The sequence below is a fragment of the Nilaparvata lugens genome, chromosome 1, assembly GCF_014356525.2.
Source record: "Nilaparvata lugens isolate BPH chromosome 1, ASM1435652v1, whole genome shotgun sequence".
Lineage (NCBI taxonomy): Eukaryota > Metazoa > Arthropoda > Insecta > Hemiptera > Delphacidae > Nilaparvata > Nilaparvata lugens.
Window position 1 is genome coordinate 99,499,338 of NC_052504.1, and position 22,195 is coordinate 99,521,532.

General features: G+C 38.2%; 2 protein-coding genes across 26 annotated transcripts in view; both read left to right on the top strand.

Annotated features, from left to right (window-relative positions):
* The window catches only part of LOC111054275 (zinc finger protein 2 homolog), a 217,774-nt gene that overhangs the window by 99,537 nt on the left and 96,042 nt on the right, over positions 1–22,195 (top strand). The window lies entirely within an intron of this gene.
* The window catches only part of LOC111060692 (nucleolar protein 14 homolog), a 47,844-nt gene that overhangs the window by 18,207 nt on the left and 7,442 nt on the right, over positions 1–22,195 (top strand). The window contains exons 8-13 of one of the 3 annotated variants that reach the window (XM_039419791.1): positions 3,111–3,289; positions 6,250–6,402; positions 10,327–10,491; positions 15,039–15,184; positions 16,708–16,909; positions 19,026–19,174. In XM_039419791.1, coding sequence (XP_039275725.1) covers positions 3,111–3,289; positions 6,250–6,402; positions 10,327–10,491; positions 15,039–15,184; positions 16,708–16,909; positions 19,026–19,174 — 994 coding nt within the window. Of the gene's footprint in view, positions 1–3,110; positions 3,290–6,249; positions 6,403–10,326; positions 10,492–12,374; positions 12,540–15,038; positions 15,185–16,707; positions 16,910–19,025; positions 19,175–22,195 lie in introns of all 3 variants that reach the window. The other 2 variants (XM_039419790.1, XM_039419792.1) reach the window with 2 other exon arrangements.

Sequence of the window (22,195 nt, forward strand, 5' to 3'; positions counted from 1 at the left end):
TCATTAACAGACAGCACATCAGATGCAGATATTGATAAGATCTAACTCTCTTATTCACCTATGGATTGGGGTACAGTTAAGATTTAATTCACGAAAACGTCGACAGCCCCAAAAGTAAGTCTTTAATTTGCACTAACCTTGGAACTGGCGAGGAAGTGGACTGTATCTCGTTGTAGAAGTTACTGCTGACGATATCCTTCTTTATGCGTAGGCCTATATAGATTGTACATACATCACGAAACGAACCGAGGTAATGCGTTCAGCTCGAACGCCACGGAAACAGGAGAAACGGAACGAAACGATGTTGACTTCTCGAGCACGCTTCTTGAAGTGCTGGGTTGAAAGATAAACGGGGAGGATGAAGGAGGGGTGAGGGCGAGAGGTTATCTTGCCTCTTTGGGAGAGGGGGAAGGGGAGGAAAGCACAAACTAATCAACCCACAATCATGGCTGCCGATCCTCCGTGAATCCACCAAAGGTTTTCAGGCGTTTTCAGACGAGTCGGCAGAGCAGGAAGCTCTCCGATTGGCTGATTATCAGCTGATTCCTGAACGCAAACCCAATCAAACCCACTCCTACACTCAGACGATTAGTCTTGTAGGGGTATTCTAGTAAAATATGGTTTGTATTGCAATGTAGTCTTCATGTTTTTCATGGAATAAAGAATATTTGAATTTGAATCAGTCAATCGGGGAGCTTACTGCCCTGCTGACATGTCTGAAAACGCTTTGTGTGGCTTGGCCCTTGAAGTAATGAGACATACCTATTCAAGTTGATAATATAGTCCAAGAGATTACTATTTACAAGGCTCTCTTTCGAAGACAGAGAGGACCGATACTCTTTCCTTCACTAATCACTGCCACTATAGTGAGGTCCACGATATAATGGCAGTGGAGAAAGATAGGAAAACAACGTTGCCGATCCTCTGTCTTGTCAATGCCTTCTATGGAGGGTAACTGATACCGGTTTATTGTGTAATATTAACTGTTCATTCTGGTTTAAAATGATCAATTATATCTATTAGCTGGTGCAAGCTAAAAAGGCTAAAAAATAACTTTCTACTGGTGATATTTTTCAAAGTTTTTCGATTTGTATATCATCAAGCTATCAAAATGAAAAAGTTCACTAGAGTTCACTGGAGGTCGATAATGGTGTAACAACCGAAACTAGTAGTCTGTCTCATTGATTTTATAAATTAGTGGCTTTGACAATGTCAGAATCGTTAAGAACACTTTTCAGTTTCAATAAAATACATGGTGTAAAATGAACAAGACGGTTCCGCTATACGTACACTGGGCTATTTGATATGGCGGAAGGTGTGGCTCGTTCATCAATTGGGCTAGTCAGTCGGGTCGAGCGAGGGGTTTGTTACCACTGTCTGAAAAAATGGCTTTTGGTGGCCCTGAAAAGGGCCAAGTTTGTTGCTGGTGGCCCTGAAAAGGGACCAAGATTGTTGCTGGTGGCCTAAAAGGGACCAAGGCAGGCTAGATGTTTAGTAGTCGTCGACTGGCGCGATACCACGCCGCGCGAGGGTCCCGGCAGGTCCGTCTGGTGCGAGAGCAGGCCGGCAGGGGCTCAAGTCAATGGTTCGCAGTCTCCACTCTGGTTTACCCGGGCTACGGAGAGGGCTGACCGGGTGATCTACTAGCCAGAGGTCGTGCCGATCTCCGCCGGGAGGACCTCCTCGACCACTTCCTCGTTTAGAAGGGGCCTTCGGTCAAACCCCGGCAGGCAGGGTCGTAGGCTTCCGCTGCACACACTCCGATGTCGGTTCGACACCCGACCCGCGCATCCAGAACCGCGCGCCAGTTGTTAGGCTGGGGCGCTAAGTCTTGGGGCGCAGCTGGCGCGGCGGTGTACAGCCTCAGCCTCTCCTCCACCTGGCGAAGCCGACGTAGGGCCCTCCTCTTCTGGATTCGGCGGCCGGCTCGGTTCCTCCTAGGCATCGGCTGGGTAGTAGACAAGGAAGACACCTCAGGTTGCGGTTAGTCTCGCCGTGGTTCCCTCATTGGCCTGCTCGCTGCTCTGCTCCTGGTCTCGGTAGTGGTCTCGGCTGGTAGTGGTCTCTGGTAGTGGTCTCGGCTGGTGGTCTCTTCTGGCTCTTCAGTGGAAGGCTGCTAGTGAGCAAGTGCTATCGAGGGTAGCTGAGTAGCCCCCTTTTATTCACAGTCCCCGAGTTCACCTGCGCTGCTATTGGCCGGCGGTGCTCGGCCAATAGAAACGCAGGAACGGGTGGCGGCGACTGAGGCGCACCCTGGTGGCGGGTGGGTCAACCACTCATTTGGTTGATGCGTGGCGTGGGGAGCAGAGCAGAGCGGCAGGCTGAAAGGTAGCGAACGCGAGGGAGGTATCAATTCGCTATTGTACATGCTAACTCTCGACTAGCATACTTTATTGTCCTCAGATTCCGCTTCATTACTTTCATTAGTGGCCCCGTGTGCTGTTTTGAAGGCAACTCTAGCTGGTAGCACCAACTTATCTATTACTTTGCACCTTACATATTTACTTGTAATTTCTACAATTATTATTGAATCTAAGTCAGTGATCAAGTACTTGTAATTTTATTATTCCCAATGGTTTATTTGATGAAACTCAACTTGCTCACAAGCTGTAAACAGACCAACTTGAGTTACATACAATTCAATACTTGTTGAATGTACGGTTTTTTGGTGTCCTTTTAAACTATTTGATTGAACACACCTTGGAAAACATATGATGTGTTCATGTGTTTGCTAAGTTCCATTCAATCTCGTACAATTTATAAGTACGGCAAACAAATGTACGTTCAAAAATCGATGTGGGCTTTACACACCACGTACGTTTGACTAAATTTGTACCCATCATTGATAGTAATTTGTGTGTTTATCCAATCACTGCATGCTACCCCTGGTTTACAGCTGAAAGTGCCTTTAAGTAACCAGACTGGTCCACCAATTCCTCGGATTGGAAACCTTAACAATAGACCACGAAAATGTCGAAATTCAATAACAATAGGCGACCACTGAAGGGTCACTAGAACTTCTACCTGTACATCCATTGTTTTCGGCGGCCCTGTCTCGTTTCTTTAACCCAATACGTGTTTACAATTACATTGCATTTTCCTGTTTTCAGTGCCAGAAAGCTACGAGGACTTCCAGATGTTGGTGAACGATTTCGGAGCGAAGGACCAAGCCGTCATTGTGGAGAGGTTGATCAAACTGTATCACCCGAGTCTAGGAGATAATAACCGACAGAAACTGGAGAACTTATTCACGTTTCTATTGCAGCACCTCAATGACGCTGAATATCAGGCAAGTTAATAATTTATTTTGAATGAAAAGACTAAGAAATTGTCAAAAACCCAGATTTATTGATACTTAGAAAGACCAGTTTCGGTTAGTTACTCTTTCTAAGTATTAATAATCTGTGGTTTTTTGACAATTTCTTAGTGTTTTTCATTCAATATGAATAATTACCACAATATCAACTTCTCAACTACACAAAAAGTGAAAATAATTTATTTTCGCCACACTGCACAGAAAGCAGCTGTTTTCCAGTCTCTACGTAGATCTGAAAGACATTGTTTGCAGACAACTCTTGTCTGACGTCAGAACAGGCTTCTTTCCGGCTAAGGCCGGAAAAAGTACCCTTTCCGGCCGCTTTTTGAAAATTTTTGAAAATGTGTTTGGACAACTGTGCCATATGGTGCATTGTGTTCAGGAGGGTGAGATCGGAAATTTCCACCCCACTTCGAGTACCCTACGACGTCTGGTTCTTGAGATATGAGACATCAAAGTTTCCCCCATGTCATCAAACATTCTTATTCGATTTATTATTCTTATATAGCTGATGTCAAAAAGTTAGGCGGCTTTGTGGGTCACATAGTGTAACCTACTCACAGCTGATGCAATGCATCTATTTATTGTCTCTTTTGATTCAAAATCCCACCTGAGCCAAGCTAGATGACAACTCTACTTGACAACATCAGCTGTTGGAACGCACAAGAGACCCACGAAACCGTCTAACTTTTTGCGTCAGTTATACCTGTAGTGTGGCGAAAAATATCGTACGCGACTCTCTCAGAAAGGTGTTTACGGTATTCGGATAACATATTCCCGGGCGAGGCTTCCTCATACCGTAAACACTAACTTTCTGTGCTTGTAGCGTAATATACTATTCTTTACATTCTATTTATGTAATTATACAGGGTATCCCTCGTAACAAAGCATTTGAAGATCTAGGTTTAGTAGATCATTTTTTAATTTTATTTTGATACAGAATGGCACAGAATGATACAGGTGGCACAGATTAACGGGAACTTTTAAAACGCCATAAAACATTAGTGGGATGGGCAAAAATGATTTTATTCAAACTAATGTAAAGTTCAAGACTTGCCATTTGAGAATTATTATTATTAACATCTATCACTTTTTGACAATTGAACGAATACACTCTTGAAATCTGTGTTGACGATTCCTCATTGATCACTGCAACATCTCATCTGGGATATTGCGGATTACTTGTATGCCAATTTGTATTGGTATAAAAAGACTATTCAAGTCTTTTCGTCAGAAATTGTATAATTTGGATGCGGCTGCGGCAATCAATTCACCTCTTCGTGAGGCCTACCATCAATTGACAACCTACGACATCGCTCCATATCTTGAATCCAACTTACCACATTATAAAGTTAGACTGTTTAGCCAGATAAGGATTTCCATGCATACTGAAGCCATCGTTCTCCACTTGAAAGGTGTCAAGTATACAATCAACCCTCAGGTGCCTTGTCTATTGTGTGGTGACTTTGAAGCAGACGAAACGCTGGAGCACATTTCTCTACATTGTGATTTATATAGCGGTTTTAGACAAAAATATCTGAGGAAATACTCTTTGAATTGCCTAAACGACATTTTAAATATAAGTGATGGTCCGGAAATTAACGACGTCTTTAGTTTCATGTGTCAAATGCTGAGACTAAGATCTTTTGTGCTCTCAGAATAATATCATCATGGACTGTTGAGATGCCAGCAATGATACCTTGGACTTTTTTATTATGAGTAGAAATAATAATATGGAACTCTATTATTAGTTTTGTTGTGTGAAAAACTGTCTCTGTTCTTTTTTGTGGAACATTTTCAAAAACTTTGTAATCTTTTGGCATTCGTTGGTCCGCCATTCTCTCAACATGACCAGCCCAGCGCAATCTTCGTGATTTGATGAATCGTACCACATCATCACCCTTTAGAATTTCATTTATTTCATCATTTGACCGTCTCCTCCAGACTCCATTGTCATTGATGCCTCCATATATGCGCCAATTTTTACTTTCCTTGCCCTATTACCATAGGTAAGGAAAGTATTGCTTTCCGAAAAAATTAAGGTACCCCAATTTATAAATTTCTATACGTTTCAAGGTCCCCTGAGTCCAAAAACTGGTTTTTGGGTATTGGTCTGTGTGTGTGTGTGGTGTGTGTGTGTGTGTGTGTGTGTGTGTGTGTGTGTGTGTGTGTGTGTGTGTGTATGAGTGTATGTGCGTCTGTGTACACGATATCTCATTTCCCAATTAACGGAATGACTTGAAATTTGGAACTTAAGGTCCTTTCACTATAAGGATCCGACACGAACAATTTCGATCAAATGCAATTCAAGATGGCGGCTAAATTGGCGAAAATGTTGTCAAAAACAGGGTTTCTCGTGATTTTCTCGGAAACGGCTCCAACGATTTTGATCAAATTCATACCTAAAATAGCCATCGATAAGCTCTATGAACTGCCACAAGTCCCACATCTGTAAAATTTCAGGAGCTCCGCCCCATCAATGCAGATAGATTCCCAATTATCAGGCTTCAGATACAATTGAAACAAAAAAAATCAAGTGGAGTAGATTGAGCATGAAAATTTCTACAATTAATGTTCAGTAACATTTTCACCTAAAATTGAAAAAAAGATTCAAGTTCGAGAAAATGTGATTATTCAATTGCAAATTATTGTTGATTCTATTAAATCATTCACTATGAAGAGATAGCAGACCTCATGTGTGTCTCCAGCGTTATTGCCCTGTCACCAGCTGGCTCAAATCTTTGAATAGTAGACTTGAGATGCGCGGGAACACTAGCGTCAGGTGATAAATTTTCATAACGGCAAGGAAAGTTGTGTGAGTGCGCCACACCAGATTTATTATATTATGAGTAGTAATTAACTTCTTGAATTGAATCGAATTTTGGATTTTTTACTATTCCAATCACATTGTAATTGAATTGAATGTTTTTCAGGACTGTTGGAAGGTGCTGAGTCATCTGTCGCCGCACCTTTACGATTTGACCCAGTTTTCGCCGCAGAATTCGGCCAACTGTCTGATGGAGGTGATCATTGAAAAGCACACAGACTACCAGCAGCAAAAGTTTCGTTTTCCCGAGACTGAAACGGTGAGTCTATTCTAGAAATTTCAACTTATTGTATTCGTTCACAAAGATCCGGATAGAATGGTAAATCCAACAAGAAAAGTTATTGATCGAGTGAAGTAAGCTCTATGATTCAAGTCGACTGTTTTTCATTTCTCTTCATGTTTATATTTATGTTCCGCATTTACGGTGAAACGCGGCAATAGATTTTCATGAAATTTGCCAGGTATGTTCCTTTTTGAATTTTGCGTCGACGTATATATAAGTTTTTTTTTTAATTTTGCATTTCTAAGATAATACAAAAGGAAAATGAGTCTCTTCGAACGTCAATATTACCGTAAAAATCAGAATTATTCATCATAAATCAGTGGATTATCAATTTAATGCAATGACGCATGCAATTAATATCTCAATGTAACTTAGTAAAGAATCAGCTGACGTGTAAACTATTAATTGCATGCAATGATGCATGCAATTAATAACTGAAAGTAACATTGTATTTTTCTCTTGACCTTTCTCCGCTTTCAACTCGGGCGGACCTCCTATTGCCAGTATGTTTTGGAGGAGATTATCTTTCGATGTTAGCATTTTTGATACACCAACCTCAACAGCCACTAGCCGTTTTCACACCGATATCTCACCGACACGACATAGAGACAGGATTTACTCTGATGGACAGTATAAGAGGAGGCTGTGGTCCCTATCTGTTCGAGGTCCACTGTTCACAGAACTACTAGTTATCCAATTCTAACAAGCGAATGGATAATACTGTCCATCAGAGTAAATTCTGTCCTGTCCTGACGTGTCGGCGAGATATCGGTGTGAAAACGTCTGATAGCTGTTTGGGTTGATGTATCGACAATGCTAATCATCTTTTGTGAACAACAACTATAATCATAAGCTAATCCCCTACAAGAAATATAGGTAACTGGTCAGCCGTGTTGAGAGCAGACAAAGGTCGAGAGAAAATGCCATGTTACTTTGAGTTATTGACCGAACGCAGTGAGGTATATGTTTTAACTCGGATTTTCTTGTCTGTACATACATACATGTAACGCATTTACGGCCAAACGCGTTGATAGAATTCTATGAGATTTGGCACACAAATAAATGGTCCAGGGACTTACACCACCAGCAATGGCAGGGTCACCCTGATCAAGCACTTGTCAAAAGGCTGCTGGCAGACGCAAACCCTCGCTTCACCAGCTGGCTGGTGAGTCTGGGTAGAGGTCAGGTCGAGCAGGTGATTGCCCCGATAACTGGACATGGCAGGAAACATCTCAGAACAATTGGACTCAGAAATGAAAGCCAGATGTGTAGGCTTTGTAATCAGTCTGAAGAGACTGCCAAGCATATCATACTGGATTGCGAAAGTCTTGGAGCTAGAAGAAGGGCGCTGTTTGGCTGTAAGCAACCAGGTGAGGAATGGGATGTCGGTATAGGGAAGAAATTCCTGGATCTTGTAAAGGGCACGGGAGTTGGTTTGCCTAACTAACATACCTTTGGGACACACAATAAGCTTCGGTTGACGTGTGAGGCTCTTTGAACCTTTGGATCTTCGAATCCGTCCCTTCAAAACATAAACATAAACATGCGATTTGGCAGAAATATTAGTTTTCTAACTGCGCGTCGATTATTCACAAGGTTTTTTATAAAATTTTGAAGATATGAAAGGAAAAGGTATTTCCTCCATACTCCGATAATCACTATCATCTACTCTGAAGATAGGATTAATCAGACTGTAGAATCATTCATAATCAATCAGTTGACAAGTGGATTATTCATCGCATGCATTACACAGATGTCTGGAGAAAACTGCTTGTGGTCTACTGTTCACAGAACTACTAGTTAATTGCATGTATCAATGCAAGCAATCAATAATCCAGCTGATTCATTATGAATCTTAGTTTGATTTTCACGGTAATCTTGGCGTATGAAAAAAACTGCTTTTCCCTTTTATATTATCCTTTAAATGCAGAATTTCAAAAAAATATTTCATGTATATCAACGCGCAATTCAAAAATGATCATTCCTGTCAAATTTCATGAAAATTCATTGCCGCGCTTCGCCCTAAATGCGGAACATAAATATAAACATGAAGAGAAATGCAAAACAGTCGACTTGAATCTTGGGCTCAACTCACACTTACGTGACCCAGGTCGAGAAGAGACTCGACTCTAGTCGAGAGCATGTGACTCTCAGACCAGTCGATTCTAGCATAGAGAAACAATAGCATAAGTAGATATCCCATGGTATAGGACGTTTATGTCTCAACTTTTACAGTTATCTCAAGCCGATAGTTCATGTAATTCTTTCCCGTGAAGCTGTGTGACACTGGTAGTTTCTCATATTGTGCCGTTTATACACTCTCACCCCAACAAAACAATAAAACTCGAAGTTTTGTGGTAGAGCTGTACAATTTACATGCGTCATAAAAATTTTTTATAGGCCGGTATATGACAGGAAAGGCTGGCATTTTCATGAAACTTTCAGTCCCCTGAAAATTTCAGCCATATCCAGGTCTAAAGAAAATAGTGTAACTCAATTTAAACGAAAGCTTATGTCACCTGATGTTAATCAACAACTCCCTATACCCTATATAAATTCCAAAAGTTCTACGAGTTGACTAGAACTATGTAATAACAGGTGTCTCATCCAAGGATGCAGCAACTTGAGTTTATGAAGATAGTATACGATAAATATGTGAATTTTAGGTACCCCAAACTTCTAGGTTGACAAACGTTTATAAGGCTGGAAGCAAGTTTCATAAAGGACGCAACTGCAAGTTTAAGAAGATAGTAGCATAGAGTCGCGGAGACTAGAATTATTGTTTCTCTATGATTCTAGTCTCCGCGACGTCACCATTTGGTAACACATGCTCTCCACTAGAGTCGAGTCTTTTCTCGACCTGAGTCGCGTAAGTGTGAGTTGAGCCTTAGACCTCACTTCGCTCGGTCAATGATTGGAGTAAGCAGTGGTTTGCCTAGTCTGACAATATATTATTGATCCTCATCTTCCTGCCAGCCTCTAAACAAGGCAGCAAACTATTCTTAGTATTTTTTAAATTATCTATTGCCGCTTCAATTCAAATTGATAAGGTGGAATAAAATGAAGATATTTATTATTCTTACTTTAAGAATAAAGTAATAAAGTTGTTTAATAGATCCAGTACCCTTGAATATTTTATCAGTGCATAAACATCTATCAACTCTCAACCATTTTCAAATTTTCAAATGTTCTCTTGTCTTACATTTAAAAATGGCTCTCATGAAATTAAACATTTCATGCACCAATTTAATATGAAATGGTGATATTATCTATTCGTTTTATCTTATTTATTAATATACTATAGATAGATATAATCCTATACTATTAAACGAGCAACTTCTGTTTATATGTTTAGATGTTTGGATGTTTAGATGTTTATATGTTTGTATTGCACCGGATCTCGAAAACGGCTCCAACGATTCTCACGAAATTCAGAACATAGTAGGTTTATGATATAAAGATTCGATTGCACTAGGTCTCATCCCTGGAAAAACTCGCTGAAGGACATTAAAAATATAATTATTATTCATCCTTGGGAAAACAGATGATAATAATTATTTCGTCGTCTGTTGGTGTTGGAAGTGAGTGAGCGGGTTCATGTGTGTGGTACTGTGTCAAAATTATGACACAGCTGTTGAACTTTTTTAATCATTGAATCAGGTACTTAGTGCCGGTTGCAAAAAAGCCGGGTTATTTTCAATCCTGATTAATTCTAGTAGATCCATCTTTTTGAAATGGTCTTCTCTGATTTGGTTCACGTGAAGTTAATCAGGATTAAAATTTTACCAGCTTTTTGCAACTGGGCCTTTGTGAGGGAAATTAACACACTTACCCATGTGTTAATACAGATATTGTTTTCATAAATTTTGATCTAATTAAAGTTTTGTTTGGTGTTTTCAGTTGTTATTCTTGAAACTGGTTCCACTGTTGTTTCCTTCGAGTGACGTGCGCCACCCTGTCGCTACTCCGGCCATTGTCTTTCTCTGCCAGATGCTCAACCAGTGTCGGATTAGCGGGAGGCGGGACATCGCCTACGGGTTGTTTGTTGTAACCATCCTGTTGGAGGTGAGTCTAGCGTTCTTAGTCTTATTTAAGTTATTTTTGAAAGTTTTCATATTAGTCCTATACCTATACTCATTTAGGACTCATTCCATATTATACCTAATATCGGGGCACCGAGCTTCGCTCGTTATTTATTTATAAACTATTAATAAACAGAACACAATTCTTTAAAATGATTGGGGAAGGACTAACAGGCACAGCCCAAAACTGTTTCTTCCCCGAATTTTGATTTATACACTATAAATCAAAGACCTTAAAGAGATGTAGACCCACAATGACTATGCCTTCCCAATGATAGCTCTTACTTGAAATTGAAGGCCGCCATTGGGGTATTTTAGCACGAGATATCATATCTATATATATTTGTAATACAATAGATCACAAAGGCATTGGTGGCATTGGTATGTAATAATCTTATGGGTTGCCCCCTCAATGGCGGATTTCAATTCCAAGTACGACACTAGCGCTGTATGTGAGTCTATGCATGTTTAAGGTCTTTGCTATAAATAGTCCAGAAAAAAGGCTAGGTTATGTTCCATACACTTGAATTCAGGTTCAATTTTCAGTCCAAACATTTAAAAACAAAAAAGTTCTAATTTAGATTATTCACAAACTAAATTGAATAACAAAATAACACTCTCTAATCACTTAGAACTGTAATAGTTATTTTCCTACAGATACCTTGAAAAGTGACCATTTGTGCACTGATTGCAGGCTGCAAAGAATCACTTTTCCGCACTAGTGCGCAAAGTGAGTACTTTGCGTACTCCAGATTTGCAGCATGACAACGCAAAATAGTTAGTAGGTTATATGGAGCACCAGTGCAGGAAAATCAAAATGAAGTTGGTAACAGTGAGTGGGCTGCTATAGTGAGCAGAGGTGCAACGAAGCACAACGCGCTAATTATTACTATTATATATTATAATGGAGGACAACGACAGCACAGTGCTACCACAGCACACACCACACAGCTGCCCCCCGCCATTCAAACACACATACATTATTCAGGCAATTTTACCCATAATTACCCACTTTTCATATTCAATGGTAACTGTAGGAAAAAAATGAAGATATTTATTATTCTTTCTTTAAGAATAAAGTAATGAAGTTGTTTAATAGATCCAGTACCCTTGAATATTTTATCAGTGCATAAACATCTATCAACTCTTAACCATTTTCAATTTTCATTGTTCTCTTGTCTTACATTTAAAAATGGCTCTCATGAAATTAAACATTTCATGCACCAATTTAATATGAAATGGTGATATTATCTATTCGTTTTATCTTATTTATTAATATACTATAGATAGATATAATCCTATACTATTAAACGAGCAACTTCTGTTTATATGTTTAGATGTTTATATGTTTGTATTGCACCGGATCTCGAAAACGGCTCCAACGATTCTCACGAAATTCAGAACATAGTAGGTTTATGATATAAAGATTCGATTGCACTAGGTCTCATCCCTGGAAAAACTCGCTGAAGGACATTAAAAAGATAATTATTATTCATCCTTGGGAAAACAGATGATAATAATTATTTCGTCGTCTGTTGGTGTTGGAAGTGAGTGAGCGAGTTCATGTGTGTGGTACTGTGTCAAAATTATGACACAGCTGTTGAACTTTTTTAATCATTGAATCAGGTACTTAGTGCCGGTTGCAAAAAAGCCGGGTTATTTTCAATCCTGATTAATTCTAGTAGATCCATCTTTTTGAAATGGTCTTCTCTGATTTAGTTCACGTGAAGTTAATCAGGATTAAAATTTTACCAGATTTTTGCAACTGGGCCTTTGTGAGGGAAATTAACACACTTACCCATGTGTTAATACAGATATTGTTTTCATAAATTTTGATCTAATTAAAGTTTTGTTTGGTGTTTTCAGTTGTTATTCTTGAAACTGGTTCCACTGTTGTTTCCTTCAAGCGACGTGCGCCACCCTGTGGCTACTCCGGCCATTGTCTTTCTCTGCCAGATGCTCAACCAGTGTCGGATTAGCGGGAGGCGGGACATCGCCTACGGGTTGTTTGTTGTAACCATCCTGTTGGAGGTGAGTCTAGCGTTCTTAGTCTTATTTAAATTATTTTTGAAAGTTTTCATATTAGTCCTATACCTATACTCATTTAGGACTCATTCCATATTATACCTAATATCGGGGCACCGAGCTTCGCTCGTTATTTATTTATAAACTATTAATAAACAGAACACAATTCTTTAAAATGATTGGGGAAGGACTAACAGGCACAGCCCAAAACTGTTTCTTCCCCGAATTTTTATTTATACACTATAAATCAAAGACCTTAAAGAGATGTAGACCCACAATGACTATGCCTTCCCAATGATAGCTCTTACTTGAAATTGAAGGCCGCCATTGGGGTATTTTAGCACGAGATATCATATCTATATATATTTGTAATACAATAGATCACAAAGGCATTGGTGGCATTGGTATGTAATAATCTTATGGGTTGCCCCCTCAATGGCGGATTTCAATTCCAAGTACGACACTAGCGCTGTATGTGAGTCTATGCATCTTTAAGGTCTTTGCTATAAATAGTCCAGAAAAAAGGCTAGGTTATGTTCCATACACTTGAATTCAGGTTCAATTTTCAGTCCAAACATTAAAAAACAAAAAAGTTCTAATTTAGATTATTCAAAACTAAATTGAATAACAAAATAACACTCACTAATCACTTAGAACTGTAAAATAATGATTAACTTTGAATATTATGATTTATCATCTCATGTCAAAAAACCGATTATTTTGATCGAGTCAGTTAAAATTTCTAGATTTCTCGCGAGATACTGTAAGCTAATAATTGATTACACAGCTGATCTCCCACACAGGCATACGCATCTTCTGTTATCGAAGGACGACGAAATTATCATCTGTTTTACAAGGATGAATTATCCTTTTCATATCGTTCAGCGAGTTTTCCCAATTATGAGACCTACTGCAATCGAATTTTCATATTCATAAACCTACTATGTTCCAAATTTCGTGAAAGTCGTTAGAGCCGTTTTCGAGATCCGTTTAACATAAATAACCAGATACAGAAATTGCTCGCTTAATATAATTGGATACCCATACCTATATACGTATCTCATTTATACCTATATGTGGGAGCAATGTAATTGCCGTGAAGGTTGAGGCATTTGTTATACCAGTGGACCAGCCTACCAAAAATATAATTATAAAATGCTGCCGCTAAATGAGTTTATGTAGACTGTGATGTTGTTTTGGAGCTTCTTGTTAGTTTGGAAGCTCTCTAGCTCTGGCAAAACAGGCAGGCTCTTGGACAATGTCCTACCTGTAATATAGAAGAAAATTTAATCATTTAAAAATCCGGTAATTCATTTTGTTTCATATTATACTTCTATTTTTAATTGTGAGCCTGGCTACTGCAGGTAGGCTCTCGGACAATGCACTCCCTGTAATTTTGAAGGAAGTTTAATAATTAAAAAGATTTTATAATTCATTTTGTTCCATATTTTCAGAATTTATGACTATTTTTAATTGTAAAAAGTCAAGACAAATGGTATCAAACGTTTAAATTTACCGCTGCCGCGGGTAAAGCAATGCGATCGGTGTATCATCGATCATTGATCGATCGATCGATGGTATCATCCGTTCATCGATTACGATCATTGAGCTGAGCGAGCATCGATATGGTTCAACGTGGCAACATTGTGCAACGAGTTATACAGGTTTAGGTTTGTGGGCACAACTGTGAGTGACCCATGCTATAGCATTGAGTGTGTGTAACAGTGTTGCCAGTTTTGCAATCGTACTCCATGAGCTAAATACTGCCAAAGACCTTAAAGATGCATAGACTCACATGCAGCGCTAGTGTCGTACTTGGAATTGAAATCCGCCATTGAGGGGCAACCCATAAGATTATTACATACCAATGCCACCAATGCCTTTGTGATCTATAGTATTACAAATATATATAGATATAATATCTCGTGCTAAAATACCCCAATGGCGGCCTTCAATTTCAAGTAAGAGCTATCATTGGGAAGGCATAGGCATTGTGGGTCTATATCTCTCTAAGGTCTTTGAATACTGCACGATAAGTCGTCGCCTTTTCGTGGAGTTCAAAGATTCTAACCTAAAATTTTCAGTGCAAATCCGTACAATCTCGCTCCCCTGCCGCTTGTCTGTGTCGTATGATATGTGATCGGGGGTTGAAAAAATTACCCTAGTAGATCACTCTACTAAGTAAAACACTCTTACATAAGTAAAGCCAAATTTAAAATTAGGTTTTTTACATATATAAATGAAACCTAGCTTAGTAAAACAAGACCTGACTTGAATCAACATATAAAATCAACAATCTATGACTGAATCAACTCAGACTCTATATAAGTTAGGTGCTCAATTTCCAATCATTAGCAGTTCTGGCTTGTTTCAAACTTATACTGTGGAAAAGGCTTAGACGAAATACCACGTTAGAAAACGTGTTTCTCTTTATATATTCTATAATTTCTAGTAAGTTATAATCTAAAATATGTATTTTAATTTTGTTTTTGTTTATTTTTGCAGTACACGTCGCTGTCGAAAAGATTTTGTCCTGAGGTGACGAGTTTTCTGATCGGTATTATTCAGATGTCAGTGGCAGGTGCCAAAGTGGCACTCCCCACCTGCAAATCTGATTACCGGCCGCTGCTTCTCAAAACGCCAGCCGACAAGTAAGTGTCATTTTAGTAAAATAATACTTATCTCTACATGTAAGGCCCTTAGAGGCAATTTGGAGACCCCTCCCTTACCGGAAGGACCTACAAAAAGGCCAGGAGTGGAACTCACGTAGGTCACGAGTTTGCGGGTGGAGATACCAAAACTAACCACTGCTCAAAGAAGGGCGGCCATTCGGGCAAAACTTCTAGGGAAAGATGAGGCTTTTGACCTTGCAAAGTTTCGGAGAGGCAAAAAGAGACCAGAGATACTCCAGGTACAAATGTGGGTCATGATGGGGTGGCTAGGTGCCCTAGAGTCAATTTGGCTACTTCTCCCTCAGCGGAAGGACCTTCAAAGAAGACCAGGAGTGGAACTCATGTAGTCACGAGGACCAATCAGTGTGAAGAGACTGCCAAGCATATCTCACTGGATTGCGAGAAACTAGGGGCAAGGAGAAGGCCTCTGTTTGGCTGCAAGCAACCAGGTGATGAATGGGATGTTAGTATAGGGAAATATTCCTGGATCTTGTAAAGGACACAGTTATTGGTTAGCCCAACTAACGTACTTGGAAACACAATAAGCTCCGGTTGACGTGTGGGGTGATTTGAACCTTTGGATCCTTGAATCCATCCCTTCATAACATAACTACATGATCATTATTTTGTACGTTCTGGGAACACGGTAAATTTTTCCAAGTGGTATATTGTGACTAGTGGTAAGGAGTTCCGCGTCCCATGGAAATCATTTTGACAGTAAATTCTTTACAATTAATTAAGATTTTGTACAATTAATCATTTTTCCTGGTCGGCTAGAAGCTCAGATCTCGACTTTTCTATTCAGAATTAATAGTAATGTATAATAGTTGATAGTTTGTGCACATATTACTATAATAACTTGCTCTCGTTTCCCAAAAAATTACAACTAAATTTCCTTGAAGGTCCACGTTATAATGGCAGGGGAGAAAGATAGGAGAACAACGTTGCCGATCCTCTGTCTTGTCAATGCCTTCTATAGAGGGTAGCTGATACAGGTTTATTGATGTAATATTAACTGTTCATTCTCGTTTAAAATAATCAATTATATTTTATTAAGAAAGAAATTATATTTTTCAATAATTTCATAATGATTTTCATAATTGGGATGAAATATTTTGTTAATTGATTATCAATTCTACATTTTTAAAAGACGATCTGACAACAGAGCAAAGCGAGAAAGAGATAGCGCTATCCGCTTTGTTGAATGATTGACAAGGATAGTAATACCATTGCTAATCAAACACTGTCATTGTAACGTGGACCTGACTATAGTAGAGTGCCTTTGTCAGTTAGTCCTCAATCAAACTTCGAGTAAGACGGACGGACTCACTCATCTGAGCGCAGATCAGAGTTATACTTGTAACATGTGTTTTAAATAAATAAAAAACTTTCTTAAAAAGTGGATTGTTTATTGATAAACCATAATTTATTTATTTTATCTAATACAGTTGCTTTTCAATAAACTATCCTACAGCATAATTTATATAAATGGTTGTTTGCAGCAGTGCCAATTCTCCATCGGCCATCCGTCTCAGCTGCTCAGACTTGAGCGTGGACGCGCAAGCGCAGATCGATGACCAGTTCCGGATAGCAGCGACTGGAGTGGCCCTGAGGCTGTTGCACACGGCTACTGACCAGTATGCCTCGCTGCCCGCCGCCAAGGTCATCTTCGCTCCTCTCAATCAGCTGATTGCCAAGTTCAAGGTTGGTCAAGGTCACACCATACTGTATAGTGAGTTCCACGTTATAATGGCAGTGTTTGATTAGCAATGGTATTGCTATCCTTGTCTATCATTCAACAAAGCGGATAGCGCTATCTCTTTATGCTATCTCTTTATCTCTATATGCTTTTGCACAGCTGGGAAGGTTCCTGAGTCCTGGACACTGTCGTTCTGTCTACTATGCATATGTGCAGACATTGCTTGAGTATGGCATCTTGGCGTGGGGCGGTGCCTCCTTGGGTGTCCTGCGTCCTGTCGCGGTCTCACAGAGAGCACTTATTAAAACACTATTGGCCAAAAATCATAGATATCCAACACATTTACTTTTCCAAGAATTCCCTGTATTAAATATAAAACAATTATTTATAAAAAATTTACTTGTCTTTATAAAAAAAAGTAACTTTGTCTTCAATGAAATTCAACATTATTATCCCACTAGAAACAGATTGCATATAAATATTCAATTTCCCCGTTTAAGTAATTCAATTCAACTTGGAAACTGTTTTCATTTAGCCCATTGGCTTTACCGTAATGTACCGGCCGAGATTTCAACTACTGAGGGGGTTAGCGTTGCCGTCTACAAGCGGAGAGTGACCGGGTGGCTGCTCTGCATCGGTTCGGATGCTGCGGAGGCTCTTCTACATTCTCCATATAGATGAATATTTCTAGTTCTGAACACAGAATAACATTCAAATATTACACACAGTACCACGCTAATAAAGCTATATTACTCCCAACTCAGCCCTTTAAACGCCGTCGAGCTGACACTTTTATTTTATTTATTTATTGTTTTTTTTCTATCTTAAGTTTTAAAATGTATTATTAAAATAAACTCTCTTATTATTCTTTCAAATTTATTTATTATTCATAGTTTGTAATTTATTTTATTATTGCTAGTGTTTGCCCTCTGTCTGATAATTTGCGACTCCTCCCTGCACACGGACAAATCATCCAGGCAGCGAGAATTTATTCATGTAATTTATAACACTTTTATATTTTGTGAATATGTAATATTTTATGAATAAAACAATTTGAATTTGAATTTGAATTTGAATTCTTTCTCGCTTTGCTCTGTTGCCAGATGGTTTTTTAACAATGTAGAATTAATAATATCAATTAAAAAGATATTTCATCCTTATGAAAATTCATTATTGAAAAATAAAATTTATTGAAGATTCGCCATTGTCAATATTGTAGAACCGTTCCATAACTGAATAAAAACACAAATATGTTGTCAAATTCTACACTGTTTTATTTAGTACACGACCAAGGTTTCGTGAACACACTGGTCACATTCTCAAGTTCACCAAAGCTAAAAGGTTAAGGTGAACATTGCAATTGGTACATGTTAGCCAACATAAATAACTTAATACATTTAGTGAAGAGAAATAGTAATTGGAAACTTCTGAATATATTACAAAGAATGTATAAAATATGTATAAAATATATAGGGCAAATTAATTGAATATAATATAATCCATGAAATTAATCTATAAACCTAGTCTGAGTTGGGGACCAGCTGACAAGGGTGACCAGTGTTTTGTTGTCATTTAAAAGACCCTTGTCAGCTGGTCCCCCAACTCAGACTAAGTTTATAGATTAATTTCATAGATTATATTATATTCAATTAATTTATACAAATTTTATACATTCTTTGTAATATATTCAGACAACAGTAAATTAGAAGTTTCCAGTTACTATTTCTCTTCACTAGATGTATTAAGTTAGTTATGTTGGCTAACATGTACCTTGTTTCAAAGTACCTGTATACCAAATTTTAACCAAATCGGACCATAACTGCGACTGTAACTGCGGTACAAACAAACAAACAGACAAACGCCGATTGACTTGAAACATAGAATTCGCTTCGCTCATTCAATTAAGAAGGAGAAGAAGGGCTTTGGAAAGGGGGCCCCTTTTAGTCGCCTCCTACGACAAGCAGGGATACTGTGGGTGAATTCTGGTTTTCAACACATTCTTGAGTCCGATGTTCGACTCAAAGCTCCCCCAACCCATAGGGGGCTGATGTAAGCTTAACATTTCTCTGTTGTTTTATATTATGTTAATGAAATAATATTTATTTTTCTGGTTTGTTTCAGATCTCAAAATATCCGAAAAGTGTAGCTGACATATTGGACCAACTGAAGACTAGTCTTGACAAGATTTGCAATAAGAAAATGGATTATATTGTGTCGGAAGCCAAAAGACCGAAAGCTCTTAAACTCTACGAGCCGTTGATAGAAAAGATGTAAGTAAAAATTGTAGTCTAAGTACCTGTTGCACAACAGCCGGTTCAATTTTAACCGTGATTAATTCCACGAGAACCAATCAGAGGAGCCATCTTTACAAAAACGCCTTCTCTGATTGGTTCTCGTGAAATTAATCACGGTTAAACTTTAACCGGCTGTTGTGCAACCGGCCCTAAGTAAGTAAAATTGACAATCTGTGAGCAGAATAATTTATCACAAAACTATAGTACACTTTGAAATTAATAAAATAATAGACTTTATTATGTATTTGAACACGACATGCAGTCAATTATTAAGTAAATAATTAGAAACTTCTACTAACTGACTGATGTACTTTCGATCGTCTAGCGATCATTTTCAACAGTGTAGACCGGAAATGTTTTGATGGTTAGGAAGATTTGAGGTGTTTATTATGTGATCAAAAAGTTTGTTGAATTTGAAATTCAGCTGTTCACATAAGCTGTTGAAGTTCAGCTGTTTTTGATCATATAATAAACACCACAAATCTTCCTAACCATCAAAACATTTCCGGTCTACACTGTTGAAAATGATCGCTAGACGATTGAAAGTACATCAGTCAGTAAGTGAAAGTTTTTAATATCTACTTCGACTGCATGTCGTGTTCAAATACATAAAAAAAGTGTGTTAATACAAAGCAGCTCGGAATGGATCAAGAAATCTTCACCCAAAATAATAGAATAAAAATACAAATTATAACTACTAGTTTCGGTGATCACACCATCTTCAGGTCATAAAAATAAAAATCTAATAATGATTTGTATTCTATTCTGTCCTTATTCTATTATTTTATTTATTTCAAAGGGTACTATAGTTTTATTTTATAAATACAAGAAAGTAGCCCCGAATTCATACATTTTCCTACAGTTACGTTGAAAAGTGGCCATTGCTGCACTGATTACAGAACGCAAAGAATCACTTTTCCGCTCTAGTGCGGGAAAACTTTTTCTGCACTCCAGATTTGCAACATGGCAACGCAAAATACTTAGATGGTTATATGGAGCAACAGTGCAGCAAAATCAAAATGAAGTTGGTAACAGTGACTGGGCTGCTATAGTGAGCAGAGGTGCAACGAAGCACAACGAGCAAATTATTAGTATTAGATATTATAACCAAGGACAACATTTTTATTCAATTTGACAATAAATTAAGGTTTTTATCAATAATAAAATTACACAGAAAAACATTTGATGGATTTCAGGCAATTTTACCCATAATTACCCACTTCTCATATTCAATGGTAACTGTAGGAAAAACTTAATGTGAAATACGTGCGCCGTAAGTTCCTCTGCTGCACTCAAGAAACCATTCCGCCCTCGCCTACGGCTCGGGCGTAAACGTTTCTTTCGGTGCAGCAAACTGTCACTTTGCGCACTAGTTGCACAAATAACTATTTAAGATGATTGCAGAACGTTTGAAAAAATGAGGTACACGGTTTTGATGTATTTATAACGACTTGCGGTCAATTCTTCAAGTAAATAAGCAATTTTTTCAAATTAATTTCAAACGGCAAGCGTCCATCTATTTTCAACAGTGGCAATTGGAAATGTTCTCTTGGTTAAGAAGAACATGTGGGTTTTTATTATTTGGTGAAAAAGTTCAAAAAGATCTTGAAAACATGACACAGAATAGTTTCCATTCCGTTCGTTTTGAATTCACATCAGTTTAATTGAATTTATTTCACCAACAACACTAGAAAAATCCAAAGTGGTGACAGTAAGACAAAACAATCCTATTATATTAAGCGAGCAATTTCTGTTTATATTTTTATATCTGGTTATTTATGTTCAACGGATCTCGAAAACGGCTCTAAAGATTTTCACGAAATTTGGAACATAGTAGGTTTATAAAAATTTGATTGCACTAGGTTTCATCCTTGGGAAAACTCGCTGAATGACATTAAAAGGATAATTCATCCTGGGCTGAAACAGCTGAGACTTTCGTCGTCTGTGGATAGTAAAAAGTGGGCGAGTGATTCTGTGGAAAATCAAAATATCGCATCCCCGAAATTCATAAGATGACATAAAACCAGCTGTAAAATATAAACACGATCATTTTAGAAATTGTGTTCTGTTTATCAATAAATAAAAATAACGAGCGAAGATCGGTGCCCCGATATTAATTATTATACGGAATAACTATATCAATTATATTATTCTTATACGGCTATAGTGAGGTCCACGTTATAATGGCAATGGAGAAAGATAGCAGAACAACGTTGCTAATCCTCTGTCTTGTCAATGCCTTCTATAGACGGTAGCTGATACAGGTTTATTGATGGAATATTAACTGTTCATTCTCGTTCAAAATAATCGAATATATTTTATTAAGCAAGAAATTTTATTTTTCAATAATTTCATAATTGAGATGAAATATTTTGTTAATTATCAATTATTCTACATTGTTAAAAGACGATCTGGCAACAGAGCAAAGCGAGAAATAGATAGCGCTATCCGCTTTGTTGTATGATAGACAAGGATAGCAATACCATTGCTAATCAAGCACTGCCATTATAACGTGGACTTGACTATAGTGGCACAAGTGACTACAGGCACAAGTGAAACACTTGTTCGCCAGTAGAACAAGAGTTAATGGTAGAGTGCCCTGGGCAAGTACCAACTGTCTTGTGAACTCTCCCAATGAAAACGTTCATGGTAGAGTAGAGTCATGGTAGAGTACTAGTTTTTAGTAGAGTGGAGTAGCATCGTGGGATAGTACTCTACCACTTGCCTTCCCCCACCACCGCTTCTCACTCTACTCTACCACTACTATGCTAATTAAAACTACTCTACTCTACTAGTAGAGTAGTTTTAAGGTTAGTTCTGTTTACTAGACAACACACTTTACCTACTATTCTCAATTGTTGTGAAAACAGTTACTCGACCAAGTAAGTAGAGTAGAACTAGCTCGGTAGAGTTAGTATGCCAGTTACTCGACCACCAACTCTACAAGTGAAAACCAGGCTTCAGAGTAGAAACTTATTGACAGTTTCTAGTTCTTAA